Source organism: Simochromis diagramma, unplaced genomic scaffold, assembly GCF_900408965.1.
Source record: "Simochromis diagramma unplaced genomic scaffold, fSimDia1.1 OVJJ01000669.1, whole genome shotgun sequence".
Lineage (NCBI taxonomy): Eukaryota > Metazoa > Chordata > Actinopteri > Cichliformes > Cichlidae > Simochromis > Simochromis diagramma.
The window spans coordinates 3,146,906-3,168,621 of NW_024387458.1; the positions used below are offsets into that span (position 1 = coordinate 3,146,906).

Below are 21,716 nucleotides of genomic sequence, written 5' to 3' on the forward strand. Positions count from 1 at the left end.
GCAACACCTTGCATAACCCTTCAGTCTTCTAAAGTACATCATAATCTAGTTGATGTTTGATAAGCAATGATAAGAATGTTAATTTGAAGCTCTAACTTCACCTTGAAGTCTTTGTCTCTTTTAGTTTCTGTGGACAGTATCCTGCAGGACCTTCAGGCTCTGGAGAGAGGCATGGAGGGGACGAAGAGGGAGTTCTCCATAGAAAAAGACAATCTAGTGCTGCAGCGTTTTCTCAACACCAACGTGGAGCTGCTCAACGGTCTCGTAGCCGATGGAAAGACCGCACAGGTCGGATTTAATTATCAAAATCAGAATACTTTATTAATCCCTGAGGAAATTATCCAGATTCGTCTCTGTCGATGTTAGGAACAGGAAGTACTTGTCAGTTCATGGCTGATCATGACCTTCTTTTGCAGGATGCTTATGACTCAGCTGTGGAGTACTTCGGAGAAAACCCCAAAACAACGCCGCCCTCTATGTTCTTCCCTATTTTTGTCAGATTCATCAAAGCGTACAAGGTCAGATAACAGACAGCTGCTTCACTGATATGCACCAAGAGCTTTTACATTACACCTGCAGCCATCAGTGACTGTTTATAATCTGACCTCTGAAACATTGTTTTTGTGTTTGCCAGCAAGCAGAGCTGGACATCGAGCAGAGAAACAAGCAACACGAGGCTCCTTTAACTCCTCCTAAACCTGAAGTCATGGGGAACAAGGTGGGAACGATAAACAGTCAGTGCAGGAAAAGCACTTTCAAGTGTGTCTACAAACTTTCCAAGCACATAAAGATGATTTTCTCCTGAATAATTAGACTGTGTCATTTTGCAACAACACTTTAAAAGCTGACAGTAGACCTCAGACTTTATCTGTCGGCCCTTTCTTTTTTGATTTTTTTTTAAAGTGATATTCAGCAAGGGAAACACCACCCTTCAAAAAGTACTTCTTCTCAGTGAAGGACAGAGAGAAATACTCTTCTCTGAAAGCCCTTTTCCTCTGGTAGAGACATTAATGATCTCAGTTTAGAGGAAAACTGCTTTGCTTTTAGAGAAATGTGTACAAAGACCCACGACATTAAAAGGTCAAAGTATCAACAAAAACTAGTGTGATGCTCCAGTCAGCCATGTCAAGTACAAAGACAGATAAACTACCATAAAATATAATAATATAAGGTATTGGATCTGGAACAAGCCTGGAGCTGGACTGCCCTGTTCGATGTCCAAACAGCTCTCTTCAGTTCCCAGTCATATATGAACTGTTATTAACGAAAGTGGTAAACATGGTCCGTGCTGCCATCAAATTCTAAATAAGACAATATTTTTCTTTCTTAAAATGGTCAATTCTTTTTGTTTTAGTTAGTTTTAATTTTCGAATTGAAACATTTGATCAGCTCTGTGTTGCTGACCGCTTGTACTTCTTCACCTATCAGACTTCCACACTTTAAGGACATTCCTTGAGATTATAACTTTCATGCATAAAAACGACCAGACTATTGGACATAAAAAGAACTAAAACTCTCAAAGCATGTTGTAAAAAGTTGCATTCAACTAAATCTGATTTGTTGTTTCAGGGTCCCACGATGCCCAGACCGCCCCAGATGGACCTGATAGCAGAGCTGAAGAAGAGGCAGATGTCTCCTCTGGTGAGGGAGGGGAAAGACGGAGCCATCGAGGACATTATCACAGGTACACAACAAACTGTCTGTTTTTTGTATATGTGTTGTGAACCGTTATCAGCAATTATCAGGAGGGGTTAGTTACACAGAGCTCACGCTGCCAAGGCAACAGAAAGATGCAGCTATGCAGTTACAGGTTCGTGTGGTGCTAAAGCTACACAGTGACAGCTACGTAATTAAAGTTCAAACATTGTATCAAGTGAAGTTTAGCTGCTAACATAGCAACACTTACACACTAATGCTTGCTAATTAACTAGCTAACAACTAAACTGATCACTTTTTCATAGATTAGAACTAGATTTTTTAATTTGTTTTGTTTTTTTGTTTGTTTTGTCTACAAACTTTAAAGGCAGCAGCTAAATCAACATAAGCCACAAACTGTTTCTCTGCACTTGTTTATGTTGTGCTCCAGCAACCACTCCCCAACCGATTGGGGAGTACAGATTTTTCCCAACAGCAAGAACTCGTCACTGAGCGCTGACTAAGCTAAGCTAACTATCTCCTGATTTCCAGCTCTAGTTTTGATGGACGCTCTAGTCCATTAATTTTTATTTTTCTGTACCTTCTGCTGTCACACACTTTTTTTCACACTAATCGTCCTCAGTGTTTTTACTTTCTTATCTAAGCAGCTGTTAATCTCATTAACATTTTATCCTATTTCCTCTCCAGCAGTGCTCTTTTTTAAAATTCCCTTAGTTCAACAAACTTTCACTAAGGCTTACGTCCCTCTCCTGTGCCCTTGTTTGTCCCTCCTCTCTTCCTGTCCCTGTTGGTTTTTTTTCTCTCTTCTGTCTTCAGCTCTTAAATCCGTGCCCTTCACGGCTCGCTCTGCCAAACGCTCCTCTCGTCTCTTCTGCGACTCCGTCTTCAGTGAAGAGGTGATGTTTTCAAATCCGCTCCTGCTGATCATGACACTGTCATTGTATTTATAACCAGGAAGAGATGGTGGATACAGAGTGTAGAGGTCACTTATAATCCTTTGAGCCCAGCTTCTATTTCTGCTCCAGTCGTGGACATGAGACAAACTCAACAGTGAATAACAACAATAAACACAAAAATATTAGAAACACATTATATGGCACTAAAACTGCATAGAAATTGTCCTGCTCTGCCTTCCCAATGTAACTGTATCCCAGACAGTCTGCCCTTGAAGGAATATTTTGGGTGCTGTTTATTGGATTTATGCCTCGTGTCTGAGTTCTCTCCAGAGGTTTTCTGACACACTTTAAATGGCTTTCAAAGAGAAGGAGAGCAGCTCAAACTAAAACACAAGAATATGCTGTAGATAGCCTGTCTTGAATTTAAAGGTTAAAGGAGATCTATTATGTTTTCCTTGTTTCCAGTCATAAAAGTACTGTTAGAGTGCTTGGATAATAAAGATATATTCAATATATTAAAGGGCACTAAAGTAAAGGACATTTAGCACTGTTGCCTCATTTGTTAATGGGTCCTGGTTTCAGAGCCACACAACGTCCAGCTGTGTGGAGTTTGTTGAGTTGTAGTTAATCCTGCTGATGCAGGCCCGCAGCACAAAAGACTTTATCTCAAGAATTTCACAGGCTTGTTAAATAACATCATTTAATGTCTTAGAGGCTGAATTTAAATTGCACAAACAACGGTAATGGAGATATACGCTAATTCTTAGACTGATAACAGTGATTTTTAAACTAATTTACTCACCCAAAAACTGTCAAAGCTCTTCCCTTTTTATTTCAATCTGTGGTGCGGGACGTACGACATCTCTGTACTACGCTATGCTGTCCAAAAGTATACTTCTACCAGTCGTTTAAAAAGTGTTGGAAGGTTCATGTTGGTCAGTGTATGTATCAGTCATCACAAGCACAGCCTGCTCTGAACACTTAAATTACAATTACAGTTTTTTCTATGCAGTACCCACAAAAACATTCTGTGTAAACATTTTATCAGAAAAGAGAAAGCTTAAATGATGGAGGGGCTGCAGTATATCTTTAGATGAGCTGATCACAGTACATTCATATAATTCTCTACAATGATTATTATGAGCTGTGAATGCTGTAAAGTTACTCCTGTAACGTCCAAGAACAAAAACACGAAGTTGGAAATCAGCATAATAGATTCCTTTTAAGATTGATCGTACATCACGTCACACCTGTGAAGAGACGAAGGTGAGAAAGACACACAAAAAGGTTTAAAAGGTGTTTTTTTTTTTTTTTTAAAGCAGCAAAACACAACAAAGATTACCACAAAGCAGCCTCACACGCCCACAAAGATGTGCAAAATACCACAAAGACATGAAAAACAACTGAGAGACAAAAAGTGAAATGCAAAAGAACACGCTGGTGCCTTCTGTGGGTCTTTTAAAAGCTTATGCTGAGGGGCTCATTGTCCCACACTCTATCCATGTCTGACACAGATTCTAATTAAGATTTTATAAGAGCCAGGATGGCTTGGCAGTGACTCTTTCATACCAGACGTCTTCGCATTTTCCTGTTTGTTTGTTTTTGTGTTGTTGTTTTTTTATGGCCAATTTGATGAATAGAAATATGTATTTTATGGCTCAGTAAATAAAGCCCAACAGGCCCTTAGTTTGCCTTTGACATATGTCAGCGGGCTGTTCTGAAGCCTCTTGTCTCACGTGGATTATTCGTGTTTGTTCTTTTTCGTCAGATCTGAGAAATCAGCCGTACAGACGGGGGGACGTCGGCCGACGCAGCGCCAAGTGGAAACCAGGGCAACAGCTGCAGGTATCCTCAGACATCTCCCTCTGAAACACAACAACGCGGACTGGGCTCATCATCGTGGCTTTACAAGCACAACGTATTTGACTCACTATGGTGACAGTCTTATCACTCTCAAGCATGTGGACGAATGCAGGGGTGGAAATGCATGCAAGAAGATCCCTAAAGAGACAAAAACATAAGCTAATGCACACACACACACACGCATATTTCTGCTGCATTAGGGCACCTCTCTGGATAAACTTCAAACTGACTGTAGAAATGTTCTGTGATTTGAGTGATTAAATGTTAAAGAGGGCGAATTATTAGCTGTGCTCAGTGCTAATGACACTGGATGCCATCCGAGGTAATAAAGACAATTACATGGAAGAACGAGCCACTCAGCTGAGAGGTAACACGAGCGCTTCATTACAGCCGCTAAGACATCAGAGCCTCACCAGAAAATTCATCTTCAAAGGCAAAAAGCTGATAGACTCGTGGATCATTTTGATATTTTTTTATTAGTTTTAGTTTAAACAGAATTTTAATCGTCCCATCACTCTTTCCGTGTCTGCAGTAGGTCTCAAAAATTATGGGAAAGATTTATAATATATTTAACTTATTTTTATTACTGTGTAAGTACAAAAACAGCAAGCTTCTACTTTGCTTCTGCATTTCAACAAATAAAACATTTTATACTGTTCTGGGGTTTTTGTCTGTTTTATTTGTGTCTATCCTAAAACTCAAAACTTTTGTATGCTTACATTTCATACCTTCAATACATTCCATTACAGTAGATGTCTTTCTAAAAGTGCTCCAAGTTTAAGGATATATTTCTTCATCTTCAACGCCATGAGCTTGTACAGTACAGCACAGCACAACTACCTCGACTCTACTCCCTCAGAGGTTGACAATAAATGGACACACATGCTGGAGTTGCAAGTTGTCCTAAGCTGCTGTACCAGCAGAGGGAGATATTTTATTTCAAGCAAACATGAAAATCATCATGTTTAAAAATGTTTAGAGTCATTACTAACACTGGGGTACAAGGAGCCTGAATTAGAGACGTCATACCTTCCTTGGTCACTAACGAGTTCTTAACTTTAAATATATATATAATATAAAAATATATCAATGTGTGTCCATTTCACCCAATGGAGAGGCAAAGTGTAACATCCCATCAAGTTACACACTTTGTTGTGATTGGGTTGACAAGTGTCATCTCTTCAATCGGTTTGACCCTGGATACTGTGGCTGCTGTGCTGTGCCTGGTATAACTCACAAAAACACACCTTAAAACACATGATTCATAGGTTGGTGAGGAAATAGCATCTTACTCATTTTGAAGGGCTTCATTAAGCCTTTAAAGAGCTTCAAAGTGCCTGTTGCTCTACATTATAGGACTGTGTAAAGCTGGGTTATCTTAATATTCATCAGGTTTCTTTTCAGCACAACCAATGATTAAAATAAAATGGTTAGAGAAAAAGGTTATTCACATCTGTCTCAGATGTTGCTGTATGTTATATATTATTATGTACAGCAACTCCTTAAGTTAACTTCAACAGGTCCTTCCTCTAAACCATCTGTGTTTATTAGACCACAGAGTGCTTAAGGAAATCCTTCCATTAGTTATTGCTTTGATCTAAAATACAACCAAACTTTTGCTATTAATGGCAAGGTGGCAGTAATTAAACCATTACTTAAAAAGCCATCCCCTCACCCAGCTGTGTTAAGTAATTATAGGCCAGTCTCCAACCTTCCTTTTATTTTAAAAAATACTGACACTCTTCTTTAACTACTGTACAAGCACTTAGTCCACCCCTACCTAATAACTCAGTGTACACATATACTGGTGACTACTTCCAGCAGGATAACATGAGTTATCACAAAGCTCACTTCATCTAAAACTGGTTTCATGACTATGAGTTCATTGTGCTTAAAGGCATTTACAATCGTCAGATCTCAATCTACTACGGCATTGTTGGAATGTGCTGGATGAGCAACCTGCAAATTTCCAATATTTGTTTATAGCTTGAAGCTGAATAACTCAAGAATGTTTCTGGGGAATTTTGGATCAGTGCCATGAGAAATAAAGTTAGTTTTGTAGGGATAAAAACGACAATAGAAAACTGAAACATTACAACACAAATAAATCACAAAAACACAATAAACTCAAAATGCTGGGTCAACTGATCCAGAACCATGGCAACTGTACAATGGACTAATTCTTTCAGAAGTGCTGTGATGGTTATTTTGTGTCCATGTGAGATGTGGTTCCCAGCCTGTGTTGATGAATCTAAGAAATCTGAGGTTGTGCAGATTTCACAGTTGTTGCTTCAACTTGGTACTGCTCCTTGTGTCTGTTCGTTTTGTAGCCAAAGATAACTGTTGTTGTGAAATCGATGAGCTGGTCGGTTTCAGTGATCATAAGGATTTTCTGTGATGCTGCATTTACATCTTCTAGTATACTCTACCTAGTGCCCGTGAGCACCGCCAGCAGCCATCTGTGCCAGAGTGACCGAGCCCCAGGCCGAGAGGTCGAGGGCACCCCACCCCCGAAGAGGCCCAAGCGAGCCCCAGGTTCCAGGCCCCGACAAGCACCCACCAGGAGTGAGTTTATAGGGAAAGAATTGGTTAATGTGGCTATAAAAATGTTTCAGTGGCAGTGGCAGTATGGTCACAGTGGCTCAGTTTATAAAGCTGAAGTGGAAACAGGATTGAGGAAATTTACAACCATTACAGTCAAATCCTAGACAGAAAAATAAAACCAATGCAGCTCCCCAGTGACATTTTTAATCCAGTTGAAACACAGCTTCATACACTTCAACAAACTTAACAAATCCTTACATGTTCTAAAAACAAACAGGTTTACCCAGCCAAAGAAAACAAACAAGCTCTGAGTTCCATGTATTATAGATCCTGTTTGACTGCTGCTATAATGTAAAAACAAAAAACTTCTCTTTCAACACGACTGTCAGGAGATTAAGATTTTGCTGCGGGGCGCTGCGAAATCTTAACATCTTTGTTTATAACAAAATAAAACCGCAAATGTATTTTCTTACTTTAACTGAAACCTTTCATTGAACTACCAAATAAACACATTGGTGCTCTCCATGTGGCCAGACACGTGGCAGCACTGCTGCTAACATTTCGTTCGTAACAGAATAAAAAAGCAGACGTAAGTGTACACATTCGTTTTTGACTCTCGCTGAACTAACACAGCCAATCCCTCCACATGTTTGTACTCTCTGCTCCCGTTGCCTTCATATTATTGTTATTATTATTATTATTATTTATTTATTTATTTATTTATTTATTTATTTTGCTTTTTAAATAAGTTATTTTAACATTACACTCAACAACCCAAGTAGGGTGATGTGGGCCGCGGGTTTGAGACGCCAAGCTTAGAGGCTTTAGAACAGCTTTGGTCCCCAAAACCTTCATTTTACTTCATCTATTTTATTATATATATATAAATCTTTTTTATTTAATTGTATGTTAAATATGTTAAATATTCACTTTACTGTATAACTGCTTTAGATCCAGATAATTTATTTTTGTAATTATTTTTAATTTCTTTTAACTTTGTCATTCTGTCATTCCACTTCAAGCTTTTTGTTAGAGGTTTTTTTTTAATGTTTTTGCCAGTGTAACGTGCAGATTGTGAATTTAGAATTTAGTATAACAGTATTTTGTATAAAGATGAGACAACCAACATATATTAACACAGCTGATTCTGTATGAAGAGCGTATAAGAACTACAAAATGAGCAGTTAAAAACAGAAACTAAACAAATAACAACTAAACAGCTACGTAAAACAGATGAAACCATCAAGACAACAGAACAGCTCCTGTTTCACCGACAGCATCAGTGTTTCTACAGTGAAACCAGAAGTTTCTCCACTTCCTCTCTCATCATCTGCAGCTCCACGGGGATTATCTTGCATTGGCTCGATGCTTCTTTAACACAGCGGAGAAACTCTGACTCGTCCGCCTCCATCTGACTGTGGTTCATCGTTTTCTCCATTGCGTTCACTGCAGCCAGAGTCTTTGCAGTCTGATTAGCGACGCCTTTCACAGCATCACAGGAGGCCATTTGGTCACAAATCTCTTGCACCGTTTTTAGCTCGTCCACCAGCGGTTCGACGCTTTTAATGAAATCTGCTCCAGTTTTCTGCATGGTCACTACTTCTTTCGTTAGCTTTCCATTTCCTTTTCGAACTTTTGTTTTAGAAGGAAAATCGATGGCTTTTCTGACCAGATAAACTGCAGCTTTTGTACCGTGCAAAGCACCAAAACCACCACCAACAGCACCACCTGCTGCACCAACTGACCCGCCAAATGTGCTACCAGTTGCACCACCAGTGGCGAAGCCAACAGTAAACCATAATGAATCACTCACGATCCCATGAGCTTCTATACCCGCTGCTAGAGCTGCAACACCAACTGATCCACCAATAAACCCCGAAAATGCTCCTCCCACCACTCCCCCAAAGACACCGCCTACAAAGCCCACAGTTGCACTTGCTGCACTAACGTTGCCACAAAACTTGGCATAAGTTGCTGCACTAACTGCTCCCAAAGCAGCCCATACACCACCAGTAACACCCCCAAAGACTATACCAATAGCCCCTCCAAACACACCTAACAGAGCCTGGGCCATCTTGTCATCCTCATGCTTTTTATCAACTAGAGCTGCTGCGTGCATGAAATGCTCAGAAGCTTGCTGAAGATCATCTTTGCGTTGGCCATAGAGCCTCACAAAAGTCTCCAGACTTGTTCTGAGATTTTTACTGATGTCAGCCGAAGTGTTGAATGTAAATGTGCTCCACATTTTTACGTTTCTGCTGCCGCCCCCCAAAAAACACCTGAAGAAACCTTGGTGATGAGAGTCGAGAGTTCAGGTCTTTAGAAGTTGTAGAAGATGCGTGAATCGAGGCTTGTCTTTGAAAAGGCCGAGGTTAATATTTTTTTTCTTCCTGCAAGTCAGAAACAAAAAGGATCTGAAACTTATGAGATAAACTACCATCAACTAAAACGTTCTGTGCAGAAAAAATGCTTCAACTTGATCTTTTGGGGAATCTAAACTTTTTGGCCTAGACTGGGGAACTCGTCATAGGGGATTTTGAATTCTGATGCCACTGTTGTTAGGTGTTTGCCACAGCTGAGCACTGCCAAGATTCTCTAAAGAATTTCTAAATATTGTTAGCAAACGTAGATTTAAATTAAAAGAAGAAAACTGTACACGTCATTGTTCAGCACCGTCTAAAACCAAATCTATAAGCAATTTTTAAACATAAAACACCCAGCAGATGTGGCTGAAACGCTGATGTCATAACACTGGTAATTGATAGTAGAAAAAAAAATGAAGACAAACTTTTTCTTGGTAGAAAGTCCATGTTTAGGCAGGTGTGAAGAAATGCTGTAAACAAAGAAAGCTTCCAGAAATATAAATGATTGTTTATTGGCCCCAAATGTATTCTGCAGCAGGACAACGACCCCAAACACACACAGCCAAAGTCATTAAGAACTATCGTCAGTGTAAAGAAGAACAACGAGTACTGGAAGTGATGGTTTGGCCCCCACAGACAACATCTTAACATCTCAACATCATCGAGTTTGTTTTACATTTCTCTTTTATCCATTCACTGCATTTTGTTCATCGATGAAAATACATGATTAACACTTCCATTTTTGAAAGCACCCTTTGTTTACAGCATGTTTTTCTCACCTGCCTAAAACTATTGCACAGTCCTGTGTATATGGACTGCTTTGTATGCTGTGCCTTCTAATAGGGCATAGCATAAGGGAAGCACGAATATTATAAATACAACTGGTCCCGACACAGAACCCTGTGGAACCCCATAACTAACACTAGTGTGTGAGTAGAACTCCCCATTTCTATAAACAAACTGGAATCTCACAAAGCAACCAATAACTGTGGACTCTGCAAACTATATGGTTTAAAACGGGTTTCCTTTGACCGACGCTCTCCAAAATGTCAAAATTAAGGTTGAATCATGCGAGCAGCTCTGAGAGCAGAGGTACCTGTAAAATTATGAATCTTCACAGAGCAGGCACTTTTACTTATGTGACGGCTTTTTTGTGTTAGTGTATGCAAGGAATTAAGTTACGCAAGTCGCAATAAATCTTCAGAATATGTTTTTTCTCAGCTTGGCTTTTGACATATATAATTGCACACAAAGCTGCTATTGGATCACTGAACAAGTTAACTTGATAGTTTTGTGTTAAATTGAGTCAACGAGCTGAAGTGACACATTTTTGTGTGGAAAATAAGTGTACAAAGCATGAACTTGTTATGAATGAGGGATTAAATTTGACGTGCCGCTGACAAGGAAGCCGGAGTTTCAATTCAGTGCTTCTGTAAATTCATCTGTACTCACTGTCTGTCGGCTGCCCCACTTATTTCAATGAAGCTCTGACTGCTGTCGGCTCAGCGATGCCTAGAAACGCGTCGTTCATATGGAATCAGATAAAGTAACGTATGCAGAGCGTGAGGTTTGTTCAGATGAGAAAGCAGGAAATGGAAGAGTGAAAGCAGGGCCGGGCTGTTACTAAAACAGTCCCAGATGCCTCTAGGGGAAAAATAGGGCGTGTTTCAGCATGCAAAAGTAAAAAGGGGAGAACAGTTGATTGTAAGTGACGTTTAAGCATTAAAAAAAAATAAAAGTGTAAAAGAATATAATGTTAATAAAGAGGTTTATAAGGTGTGTTTTTCAGGAACTGAGTGTCTAAAATCAGTCCAGTCGAGCCGAAGGGGTCCGCCTGACAGCAGAGGATGAAGGTCAAGCTGAAGTCTGCTTTGCATAATAATTCACTTTCTGCTCTTTGTGGAGCTGATTGAGTCGCGGATCATCTTAAGCCTCCAGCTCATGTCCCTGAAGGTAAACAAAGAGCTCTTTAACACTGATTAGTGTCCACTGACACTCTGATCCCAGCTTCAGTTCATTAAAAAGGCAAAACTAGTGCGCAGACACATTTTATAAATGAATACAGGTCTTTGGCTAATTCACTGATCTCCTGCAGAAATGGAAACGCACAAGACCCAGAATTTAAGGATCAACTGAGTAAAAGCGTCTACATACAAAAGGATCAATAAATGCATTCAATGTAAATGTTACCAGATGCTACCAAGGTTAGACTTGATGAGCAGGTGAATGCTTGAGCTTTACAATGATTTTCAAAATAAGAGTCAGAAATAGTTGTTTTATTTATTGATTTTTATCTCAGTTCATGTGCATTTTTTCACCTCAGGTTTTTGAACTTTTCCAAAATTTTCCAAAATTATTTTAAAAAGCATGTTAGATGGAGGAGTTGTACAGAGAGATGGCAACAGGCAGGAATGATTTCCTGTGTCGTTCATTATGTTCTATCATATATGTATATTGTTACACTGGAGGATGTTTGTATTATAAAGGTTCATTTTTTGTCCACTCTGTGTACAATGTGAATGAGAAGAAATATCCCTCACAGTCGCCGCTGCCACTGAAGCCCCGCCCACCAGCAAAACAATGTTTATTTTGGAGGATCTGCAAATCAGAAGGAGGAAGGCTTAAAGGGGGGGGGAGAGATAACCAAGTAATGTTTTTATCCCTTTTGACAACTGGGCTGCAGCAAATAGAGACGATTTAAATGATCTTATTTCAGTGGAGTTTTAATTTCTGTGAAAACAGTTGCTGGTTCATTGAAAAACTGCGTACAGGTAAACATTGCAAACTCAGTGTGACTTTTGGAGGTCTAAGTCATCATTGTTGCAATAACAATATCAGGATATATCCATCCATCCATCCATCTTCATCCGCTTATCCGAGGTCGGGTCGCGGGGGTAGCAGCCTAAGCAAAGAGGTCCAGACCTCCCTCTCCCCAGCCACCTCCTCCAGCTTGTCCGGGGGAATACCAAGGCGTTCCCAGGCCAGCCGAGAGATATAATCTCTCCAGCGTGTCCTGGGTCTGCCCCGGGGCCTCCTCCCGGTGGGACATGCCTGGAACACCTCGCCCAGGAGGCGCCCAGGGGGCATCCTTGCCAGATGCCCGAACCACCTCAGCTGGCTCCTTTCGATGTGGAGCAGCAGCTGCTCTACTCTGAGCCCCTCCCGGATGGCCGAACTTTTCACCCTATCTCTAAGGGAGAGGCCAGCCACCCTTCGGAGGAAGCTCATTTCCGCCGCTTGTATCCGCGATCTCGTTCTTTCGGTCACTACCCACAGCTCGTGGCCATAGGTGAGGGTAGGGACGTAGATCGACCGGTAAATTGAGAGCTTCGCTTTTACACTCAGCTCCCTCTTCACCACGACTGACCGGTGCAGCGTCCGCATTACTGCAGCCGCAGCCCCAATCCGTCTGTCGATCTCCGGCTCCCTTCTCCCATCACTCGCGAACAAGACCCCGAGATACTTGAACTCCTCCACTTGGGGCAGGAACTCATCCCCGACCCGGAGTGGGCACTCCACCCTTTTCCGGCTGAGAACCATGGCCTCAGATTTGGAGGTGCTGATCCTCATTCCCGCTGCGTCACACTCGGCTGCGAACCGCTCCAGTGCGAGCTGGAGGCCCTCACCCGATGAAGCCAACAGAACCACATCATCCGCAAAAATCAGAGATGAGATTCTGAGGCCACCAAAGCGAAAGCCCTCCGCCACTTGGCTGCGCCTAGAAATCCTGTCCATAAAAATTATGAACAGAACCGGAGACAAAGGGCAGCCCTGGCGGAGCCCATCACCCACCGGGAACGAGTCCGACTTATTGCCGGCAATGCGAACCAAGCTCTTGCAACGGTTGTATAGGGATTGAATGGCCCGTAGCAATGGGCCAGACACCCCATACTCCCGCAACACCTCCCACAGGACACCCCGAGGGACACGGTCGAATGCCTTCTCCAGGTCCACAAAACACATGTAGACTGGTTGGGCAAACTCCCATGCACCCTCAAGTATCCTGGAGAGGATAAAGAGCTGGTCCAGTGTTCCGCGACCAGGACGAAAACCGCATTGTTCCTCCTGTATCCGAGGTTCGACTAGCGGACGAACTCTCCTCTCCAGCACCCTGGCATAGACTTTCCCAGGGAGGCTGAGGAGTGTGATCCCCCTGTAGTTGGAACACACCCTCCGGTCCCCCTTCTTAAAGATGGGGACCACCACCCCGGTCTGCCAGTCCACAGGCACTGCCCCTGATCTCCACGCAACATTGCAGAGACGTGTCAACCAAGACAGCCCTACAACGTCCAGCGCCTTCAGGAACTCGGGGCGGACCTCATCAACACCAGGGGCTCTGCCACCAAGGAGTTGTTTAACTGCCTCAGTGACCTCGCCCCCGGAAATTGGCGGGTCATACCCCTCGTCCCCAGACTCTGCTTCCTCCTCGGAAGACGTGTCAGTGGGATTAAGGAGGTCCTCGAAGTATTCCTTCCACCGCCCGACAATTTTCTCAGTCGACGTCAACAGCGCTCCGCCAGCACTATACACAGCGCAGGTAGAGCACCGCTTTCCCCTCCTGAGACGCCTGACAGTTTGCCAGAATCTCTTCGAGGCAGTCCGAAAGTCTTTTTCCATATCAGGATATATCATTTATTTATTTTTTATTGTTGTCTGAAGTATTTCAGTCAGTGTACAATAGAGATAACAATTCTAGTATGCATTGAAAACCGTTTACACTTCAAAAAACCAAAGACTTCAGACTTGGACTTGGACTTGTACAATAAAGACTCAGAGTCGAGGTTTGGGACTCGAGTCTTGCATCCAGTTGTAACAAACAATAAAGTTCAAATTTATCGACTTCAACTGAGCAAGTTTTCACTTTACTTGTTTTTATTCATGTTTATTGAAGCAGTCCTCTTAAGTGAGTGTGCTCTAATTGTGGAGCATCAATACAGCACAAACCATATAACATAACACAAGTTGTTTTGGGGAGACTATTTGGTGTTTATTGGACGTTAGAACATCAATTTCAGCCGTTAGAGACTTGAGACTTGCAAATAATGACTTGTGAACAGCACTAAAACATCAGATTTTACTCCTAAGTTGCAAGAACGTTTTGCTTTGTACCTTAGTTAATAAGCTGCCACACCGACTTTGTCATGGCTCGGGTTCAACTTCTGAGGTTTTAGTCTTCATCAGCAATGAAACAAACATTAATCCTAATAAAACCAAATATGTCGTTTGGGGGATTTTTTGGTTTTATTTTCACATTCGTTATTACCAGTTAGACCTCAGAGGGTTAATATACACTTTAATGTCAACCTAGAACTCTGTCATGAAAAAACAAACAAAGCTGTTGGAAAATGTAAAAATTGCGGCAGGGATTGATCATGAATGTAAACGGACATTTTTTGCTCACTTCCTGCTCCACAACTTACTAATTGGAATTTACATGGAGGAATGTAATGTAGTCACTGCCGTCCTTTCTCTGCTGTGGCACGCAGGAGAAAGGACCCAAGTGCAGAATTCAAACACGGGGATGAACTGAAGGAGGCTGCTTTACTGCAACTTACACAAAAAAAACACTTAAAAAAACCAAACTAAAACCTAGAAACTGGGACCTAAAAGCAAAACACTGGGAAACTAGGGATGGCGATCTCGGGGGAGCCCAACAGGAGAAACCCACACAGCATAAGGAGACGACACGGCACTGACAGAGAGAAACACAGGGCTAAAATACACTGAGGGATAACGAGGGAATGGACACAGGAGGAGAGCACAGCTGGGACTGATCACACTTGACAAGACAAGGGGAGGTAAGAGACACAGACATGAGACAAGGGACCGTCAAGTAAAATAGCATGAAAACAAAGGGCGCACAGAGAACACCTAAACACTGGAAAAACAAACAAAAAACTAGAAAACACTAAAAACTGATAAACACAAAACATAAACATGGAGTCACCAGACATGACAGAAAGAGTTTGATGTGGATGGACCTCAGTCACGCGTTGGTCCCTTAATTGGCACTCAGTGATATGCACTCTGTAGTGTGTTCATTTACTCATTTTGTCATTGCATCACATCCAACAGCTGATCTGCATAAAAAAAGACATATTTTCATGCCAATGGAAAGAAATTCACAAGTTTTTTTTGTTTTCTCTTTCATTGGACACATGTGTGACCACCTATCAACAGACATTGTATCGTGCTCTCAGGGACTGACAGGCTGGCTGACCCTCGGACAGTCTTGCCACTTCTTGGTATGGGTCATGTCCAGTGTTGGTCAAGTTACTTGAAAAAAGTAATCAGTAACTAATTACTGATTACTTCCCCAAAAAAGTAATCCCGTTACTTTACTGATTACTTATTTTCAAAAGTAATTAATTACTTAGTTACTTAGTTACTTTTTAAAAACACGATTTACAACCTGAATAGGTGATAAAGCGATAGATCTTTCAGCCCAATTCTACTTTTTCTGCATAATCCATCATACAAAATGTAATCAAATGGAAAAGTCTCTTTTTAAAACTTGTTTATTAGTTTTAATCTTTTAACTTTATGCATCAAGTAAAAATTAAACTATAAGCAACATTCTCTGACTTGAATAAATTAGTTTAACATTTAAACCTATTTTCTGCACATTCCAGCACATAAAATAAAATATTTTTTGTGTGTTTACACTCAGTCTTTCAAATAGATGCAAGTAAAACACAGCAGAAAATAAATAAAGTCAAAGACTCAGCGGTCCTGTTGCTCTATTTTCACCTGTATAGCAGGACTGGGGTAGGTGGAGGTTTACCCTGGTGCAGGTGTGCCGCAGTCAGTGGAAGAATCCGTGAGTTTCTCTGTGAGTTTCCCATTACGTCGTAGCTACTCGGTGCTTGCTCGGAAGTTTAGGGGTTTTTTTCGCTGTAAAAAGATGTTTTCCTCCCACGCACGATGGATGCTCCACGCTTTAAACGCTGCACGCTCATACTCTCTCCTGCACTTGATATATGATCCATTGTTGATCTGCACACAGCTGTTGTCACTAACGGCGCACTCGCTTACGTCACTGTCGTGAGACATTCTCGCAAAAAATCACGGTTTTAGTAACGCAGTAACGCAGCGTTCCTACGGGAAAGTAACGGTAATCTAATTACCGTTTTTGCAATAGTAATCCCTTACTTTACTCGTTACTTGAAAAAAGTAATCAGATTACAGTAACGCGTTACAAGTAACGCGTTACTGCCCATCTCTGGTCATGTCATTGTACTTGTGTTTCAGACTCTGTCATTTTATTATTCGATTATTCTTGTTCATAGTTTGGGTTTTCTTTAGCTCTTGGTCATTGTAGTCCTTTCCCCCCTTAGTAGTTATCTTGGCGTGTGTCTACATCTCCCCGTGTAACTGCTTTCAGTGTTAGTTCCACGTTTCTTAGTGTTTTAGTTCTCATTTCCAGTGTTTTGTTTCTAGTTGTCATTTTCTGTGTCTAGTTTGGATTTTTGTGAGTTTATGTTTATGAACAATTCTCCCCAGTTACTGCGTTAAGCTTGTGTGTCCTCAGTCTAAGTTTCGGTCTGTGTGTTTCTTGTTTTGTTTTCATAGCCCTTGTCCTAGTATCTAGTTTTTCTTTCCCTTGTTTTATTTTGTCTTTTAGGCCCAACAGTGTTTCCACCAGTTCCCCATCCTGTCATGTTCCTGCCTGTGTATTTTAGTCTTCCCCTGATCGTTGCTGTGTCACACCCTCTCCGTGCTGCGTTTTCTCCTTGTGTTAATGGTGGCTTTCGAGTTCTCTGTTCACAGTTTTGTTTGATAGTTTCCCAGTTTTCTAGTTGGTGCTTATTGCTTCGAGTTTCTAGTTTTGTTTCCTTGTATTCATGTTCGAGTTTTCCCCAGCAAATAAAGCTGCCGCTTTGAGTTTAACTTTTGGGTCCTTCCCCCTGCCTGCCGCAGCACACATCATGACAGTGCACACCAAGCTTTGGTACCTTTCTGATTTTGAAGCTTGTCTTTGGTTATTTAGTGGCTTTGTCTACCATTTCAATAGAGTCTGAGGGGTTTTCACACATTGACAAGTTTTAGACGGTAAACAATGTTAGATTTTAAAGCAAAATTGGAAAAAGAAAAATCAGAATCTGATGGACAAGTTTCAAATCTTTTTGTTTTTATTTTCAGGGAAAGACTCTTAACCTGAATCTCTTCAAGGAGAAGAACTCTGTTTATTAATGTCAAACTACCTCTGAGCCTGACCTCTCATTCCCACTCAGGCAGACGTGCTTTCAGTTACATGTGGATTTGTGTGCAGCAGCGACATGTGGCTCCACAGTGAATGCAAACATCTTCACCAGTCAGTTTCCACACAAAGAAAGAGAGGAGAGTTTTGTGAAAAGGCTCCAAGCACTATTTACTATATGTGGAGCAGTTGGAGGGGAGTTTATGGATGCTGTATTGATGGAGTATGTGGCACTTTGGGGGCAGTTTGTGCAGCAGCTTTCAGCTGATTTTGATGAGATGTTGACGCGGTCGGTGCGACTGTCGGCTTTGTGAGCAGTTTATTTGGGTGAATACTGGGAGGGGCATTTCTGGGGCTGCTAACACTTTAATGAATGCTGCTAGTCTAGCAGCTGGTAGAGAAATTCACGGCGTGGTCAGCGATGTGTTATGGTTCACTGTTGGCTTTGCAATCGGTGGTACACCAGGGGTGCTGTTGGTGGTGGATATGGTGCACTGGCTACAAGAGCTGGAGTTTTTGTACTTGGAGAGTTAGCCAGTTATTATAACAGCACAGAAGAGCGGAGGTGAAAGTAGGCTGAAAACAGTTAAAGAGATTTAGGACAAAATGACCTCTACTGATGCAGGACAAATTACAAAGACACCGACTGCTGTGACTGAGACACAGAGGACAGTGGGCCACAGTCAGGCAGATTCTGATGTGTCAGATTTCCTCTTAAATGAGCATTGAGCCAGTGAAAGAAAACCCCGGAGCCGATTCAGAGGAAGAGGAGGAACTTCGGGATTCTCTGAAGAACAGGAGCCCAGACCTGCTTTTATTTTCTTCCAGCTTCAGTATGAAGCTTTATTATGGAGCTGTTTATTTTATTTTTCTTATTTTATTCTTTTTAGTTCAGTTCCCTTCATGTATATTAAGCTCTTTTGACTTTTAAAACCTGATAGAAATGTTGTAGATTTCTGTAGATTTTCAAAATGCTGCCACACTTGATCTAAACATACTCTGGAGTTATTTGTTTTTACTGTTACTAGTTTTTCGTAAATTACCAGCAAACGTTGTTGCCTGGTTGTACTCTGTGATAATGTACCGCTTATACATGATTGGCTCCTGAGGACAACTGAGCCAAGATGGCTGCCAACTGTAACGTCTTCATGCTTGTTTTTCCTGACACGCCTGTGCTGCTCTTCCCATCCTCTTTTTTTCTTTGTGTGAGTTTGAAGTTGTACAGTAAGTAGATGTGAGCTGCATTTTATTTTGAAAACTTTTCTCTTGTTACTGTCAGTTTAAGAGGTAAGCTGTTGTATTTTGGTTTCAGTTCACTTCATATTAATTCAGTTTAATTCCGGCTAATTTGCTTTAAATTGAGTTGAATTTTTCTATGTTGTGATTTGGTTTTTGAGTGTGTGGGCAAGCTTGTGAAAGGGCATTATTATGCCCATTAGTCCACCTTACCACCGCACCTGACTGTTGTGCAGCCCGTGGAACGAATGATCCTGAATTCACTCTTACTTTTCCTGTTTTGCTTCCACCACAATAAAATCACACTTCATGCAGAGTTTGCTGTCTCTCTCTCTTTCTCTCAGTTTCCCGTCTAAAAATCTATTTTCTACATTATTCGCTTGCTTGTTACAGCGCTGTCGGCCGCTGTTTTTTTCCTTTTACTTACTTCCGAAAAGAAAGCCTCATTTCTGCTGTTTAATAGGTTACTGAACAAATTTAAACTTTTTAAAATTATGCAAAATTGCAAAAGGCTCAGCTGTGTCTCTAATAAAACCTCTGTAACTTTGCTCTGCTTCACTTCAGCAGCATCAGGTAATGTTCATGTGTTGATTAATGGTTTTCTTTCATTTTTGATCTACTGCAGAATATTTTAAGGCCATCTGCTATAAAATCAGGCCAGGAACGTCGCCTTCATGTTTTTCTGTGTTTTATCCTGTTACTTTGACACAAAGGCATCTGCTGTGATGCTCACACCTTTGATAAAGTCTCGCAAGTGTCAGCTTTCTTTTTATAGAAATAAAGATATGGAAATGTACTGATACGCGATCAGAATTACAATATTTTTGACTGTCTGAGGCAAAATTGACCCGATTCAAATCGAATTGAATTGGATCAAATCGATTCGAAACCTTGTGAATCGAAATCGAATCGATTCTAGAAATCAGTGACGATACCCAGCCCTAGTAATCAGGGGGAGTGGAAACACATGAGGAAGCAGCAGACACAAATGAGCCTAACGACGTTACAGCCGAAGGGAACCTAAAAACAATGATAACGACACAGCAGACTTTTACAGAACATAAAACAGGAAACACTCAGAACATACAATAATCAAAGAATAAAACTAAAATACACAAAACACTGAGTTGCAGATCCAGTACTGTAACAATAAAATTATATTAGTACATAGAAATACAAACCTTTTTTTTATTTCTTATAAATCTTCTTGGGTTTAATCAGTTAAGTAGAACATGAGCTGAGAAAACTCTGTTTTCTGTTGCTTCCGTTGTAGAGGGTGACTTGAGTATAGAAGAGGTTACAGTGGGAGAAACTTTAAGTCCATCACAGTACAGCAAACTAACCTGTTCATCCTGCATTAACCTGCAGTAGTTTCCTGAATATTTTCGTTGAACCTTTGAGGGCTTACATCTAAGCTTTATATTTCCAGTTTATCAATCCCCACTGAGCAGTCCTTATCTTTAAATCGAAGCGCTCTTCTTCCTGGTCTGTCATGCCTTTCTTATCTTTCTCCATCTCTGAGTGAAGTTCACTGTTTCTTTTCTCTTCCTGTAAAGTACAGCAGCTGCACCTTTAGCTAACAACACACTGTGTGACAGACTGCACACAAACAGGTTGTGTGTTTGCTAATGTGTCGCAAGCTGATAAAAAGGTTGCATTTCAAATAACCTGACATTTAAAAATCACTCCCTTCATGCCAAAGTACCGCAACTTATGGACCCCTGCAGTCCTTAAATATTGATAAATAACCCCCCGGCACACTTTAACCCCTGACTGTGGTACAGCAGTCCCTCGTTTATCGCGGGAGTTACGCTCCCGCTCGGTGAAATCCGCAAAGTAGCTGACTTCATTTTTTACAATTATTATTATTAACCATTTTAAGGCTGTAAAACCCCTCACTGCACACTTTATACACTTTTCTCAGACAGGCAGGAACATTTTCACACTTTTCTCTCTTGTTTACACACCCTCAGTCAAACCTTCGTAGAAAAATAAGTCCACTATTATAGAATGAAACCAAAGATCAAACCCTGTTTTCAGGTCCAGAACATGAGAATAGAGCAGCTGTGAGAGAATTCAACATTAATGAATCAATGGTACTGAAGTGGAGGAAGCGAGAAGAATGAGTTGAGTAAAGTTTGACTTATCTGAATGTTTTGTTTCGCTTAATGAGCCGTATAGTCTGGAAAATATGGTAACTTCTACCTTCCTTTAGCATGTCCAGAAGTCCAATTTTTTGTGCGATGGTTACCATCATCCTCTGCCTTCTGGGTGCTACCGCAGGTGCCTTTGACAGTGCAAAACGTTTCCTCGACATTGTTGTGTTTGTTTGGGGGAAAACTTACAAACATACAGTGCAGCACTTCAGAGTCACACTGCTAGCAATCAAAGATTTATCTAAATTTGACAAACTGAACGCATTCTGTACTGGACAGGAGACACGGCACAAGATTGATTGACAATGTTCTACAGCCAATCAGGACGGAGAACACAACGTGCTGTAAAAACAAAAAGCATGCAAAACTGCACCGAAAAAAAAAAAATCAGCCAAACAGCGAGGCAGCGAAAAGTGAACTGCGTTAAAGCGAAGGACCACTGTATACAGTTTTGCCTCTTTTATCTCTTTTTACCTGGTGATTAATACACAAACAGGATTCCCTTTGATGTTTTACTGTTTAGGCGCAAATCAGTTTGATGTTTGAAGGTTCGTAGTGACTTGAATAACTAACTAATAACTAGCCTCAAATACCTTAAACTAAAAGTAACAAGCCTGTTCTGAAAATGTAAGGAGTAGAAAGTAGATATTTGATTTAAAATGTAGGGAGTAAATCAAAAAGTTGTCAGAAAAAAACAACTCAAGTACTGTTACCTGAAAATTCTACTTAAGCACAGTAACAAAGTACCTGTGCTTGGTTTTTGGTAATATTTAGTTACTATGTTCTGTGATCCCTTTCTGCT

The 21,716-nt window shown here is 41.0% G+C and overlaps 2 protein-coding genes across 3 annotated transcripts in view; one reads left to right on the top strand and one right to left on the bottom strand.

Moving 5' to 3' along the window:
- The window catches only part of fmnl1b (formin-like 1b), a 34,923-nt gene extending 29,850 nt beyond the window's left edge, over nt 1-5,073 (top strand). Inside the window, exons 22-27 of one of the 2 annotated variants that reach the window (XM_040014297.1) lie at nt 125-288; nt 417-518; nt 635-718; nt 1,570-1,684; nt 2,473-2,552; nt 4,321-4,436. In XM_040014297.1, coding sequence (XP_039870231.1) covers nt 125-288; nt 417-518; nt 635-718; nt 1,570-1,684; nt 2,473-2,552; nt 4,321-4,326 — 551 coding nt within the window. In that variant the 3' untranslated portion in view covers nt 4,327-4,436. Of the gene's footprint in view, nt 1-124; nt 289-416; nt 519-634; nt 719-1,569; nt 1,685-2,472; nt 2,553-4,320 lie in introns of both variants that reach the window. The other variant, XM_040014296.1, reaches the window with a different exon arrangement.
- A 2,074-nt stretch (nt 5,074-7,147) lies between these two features.
- LOC120723041 (keratin, type I cytoskeletal 9-like) lies at nt 7,148-11,567 on the bottom strand. Its single transcript, XM_040014298.1, has 2 exons — nt 10,775-11,567; nt 7,148-9,349 (listed from the first exon to the last, which is right to left on the bottom strand). The coding sequence occupies exon 2, from the start codon at nt 9,202-9,204 to the stop codon at nt 8,248-8,250; it is 957 nt and encodes a 318-aa protein (XP_039870232.1). The 5' UTR covers nt 9,205-9,349; nt 10,775-11,567; the 3' UTR covers nt 7,148-8,247.
- Nucleotides 11,568-21,716: the final 10,149 nt, after the last annotated feature.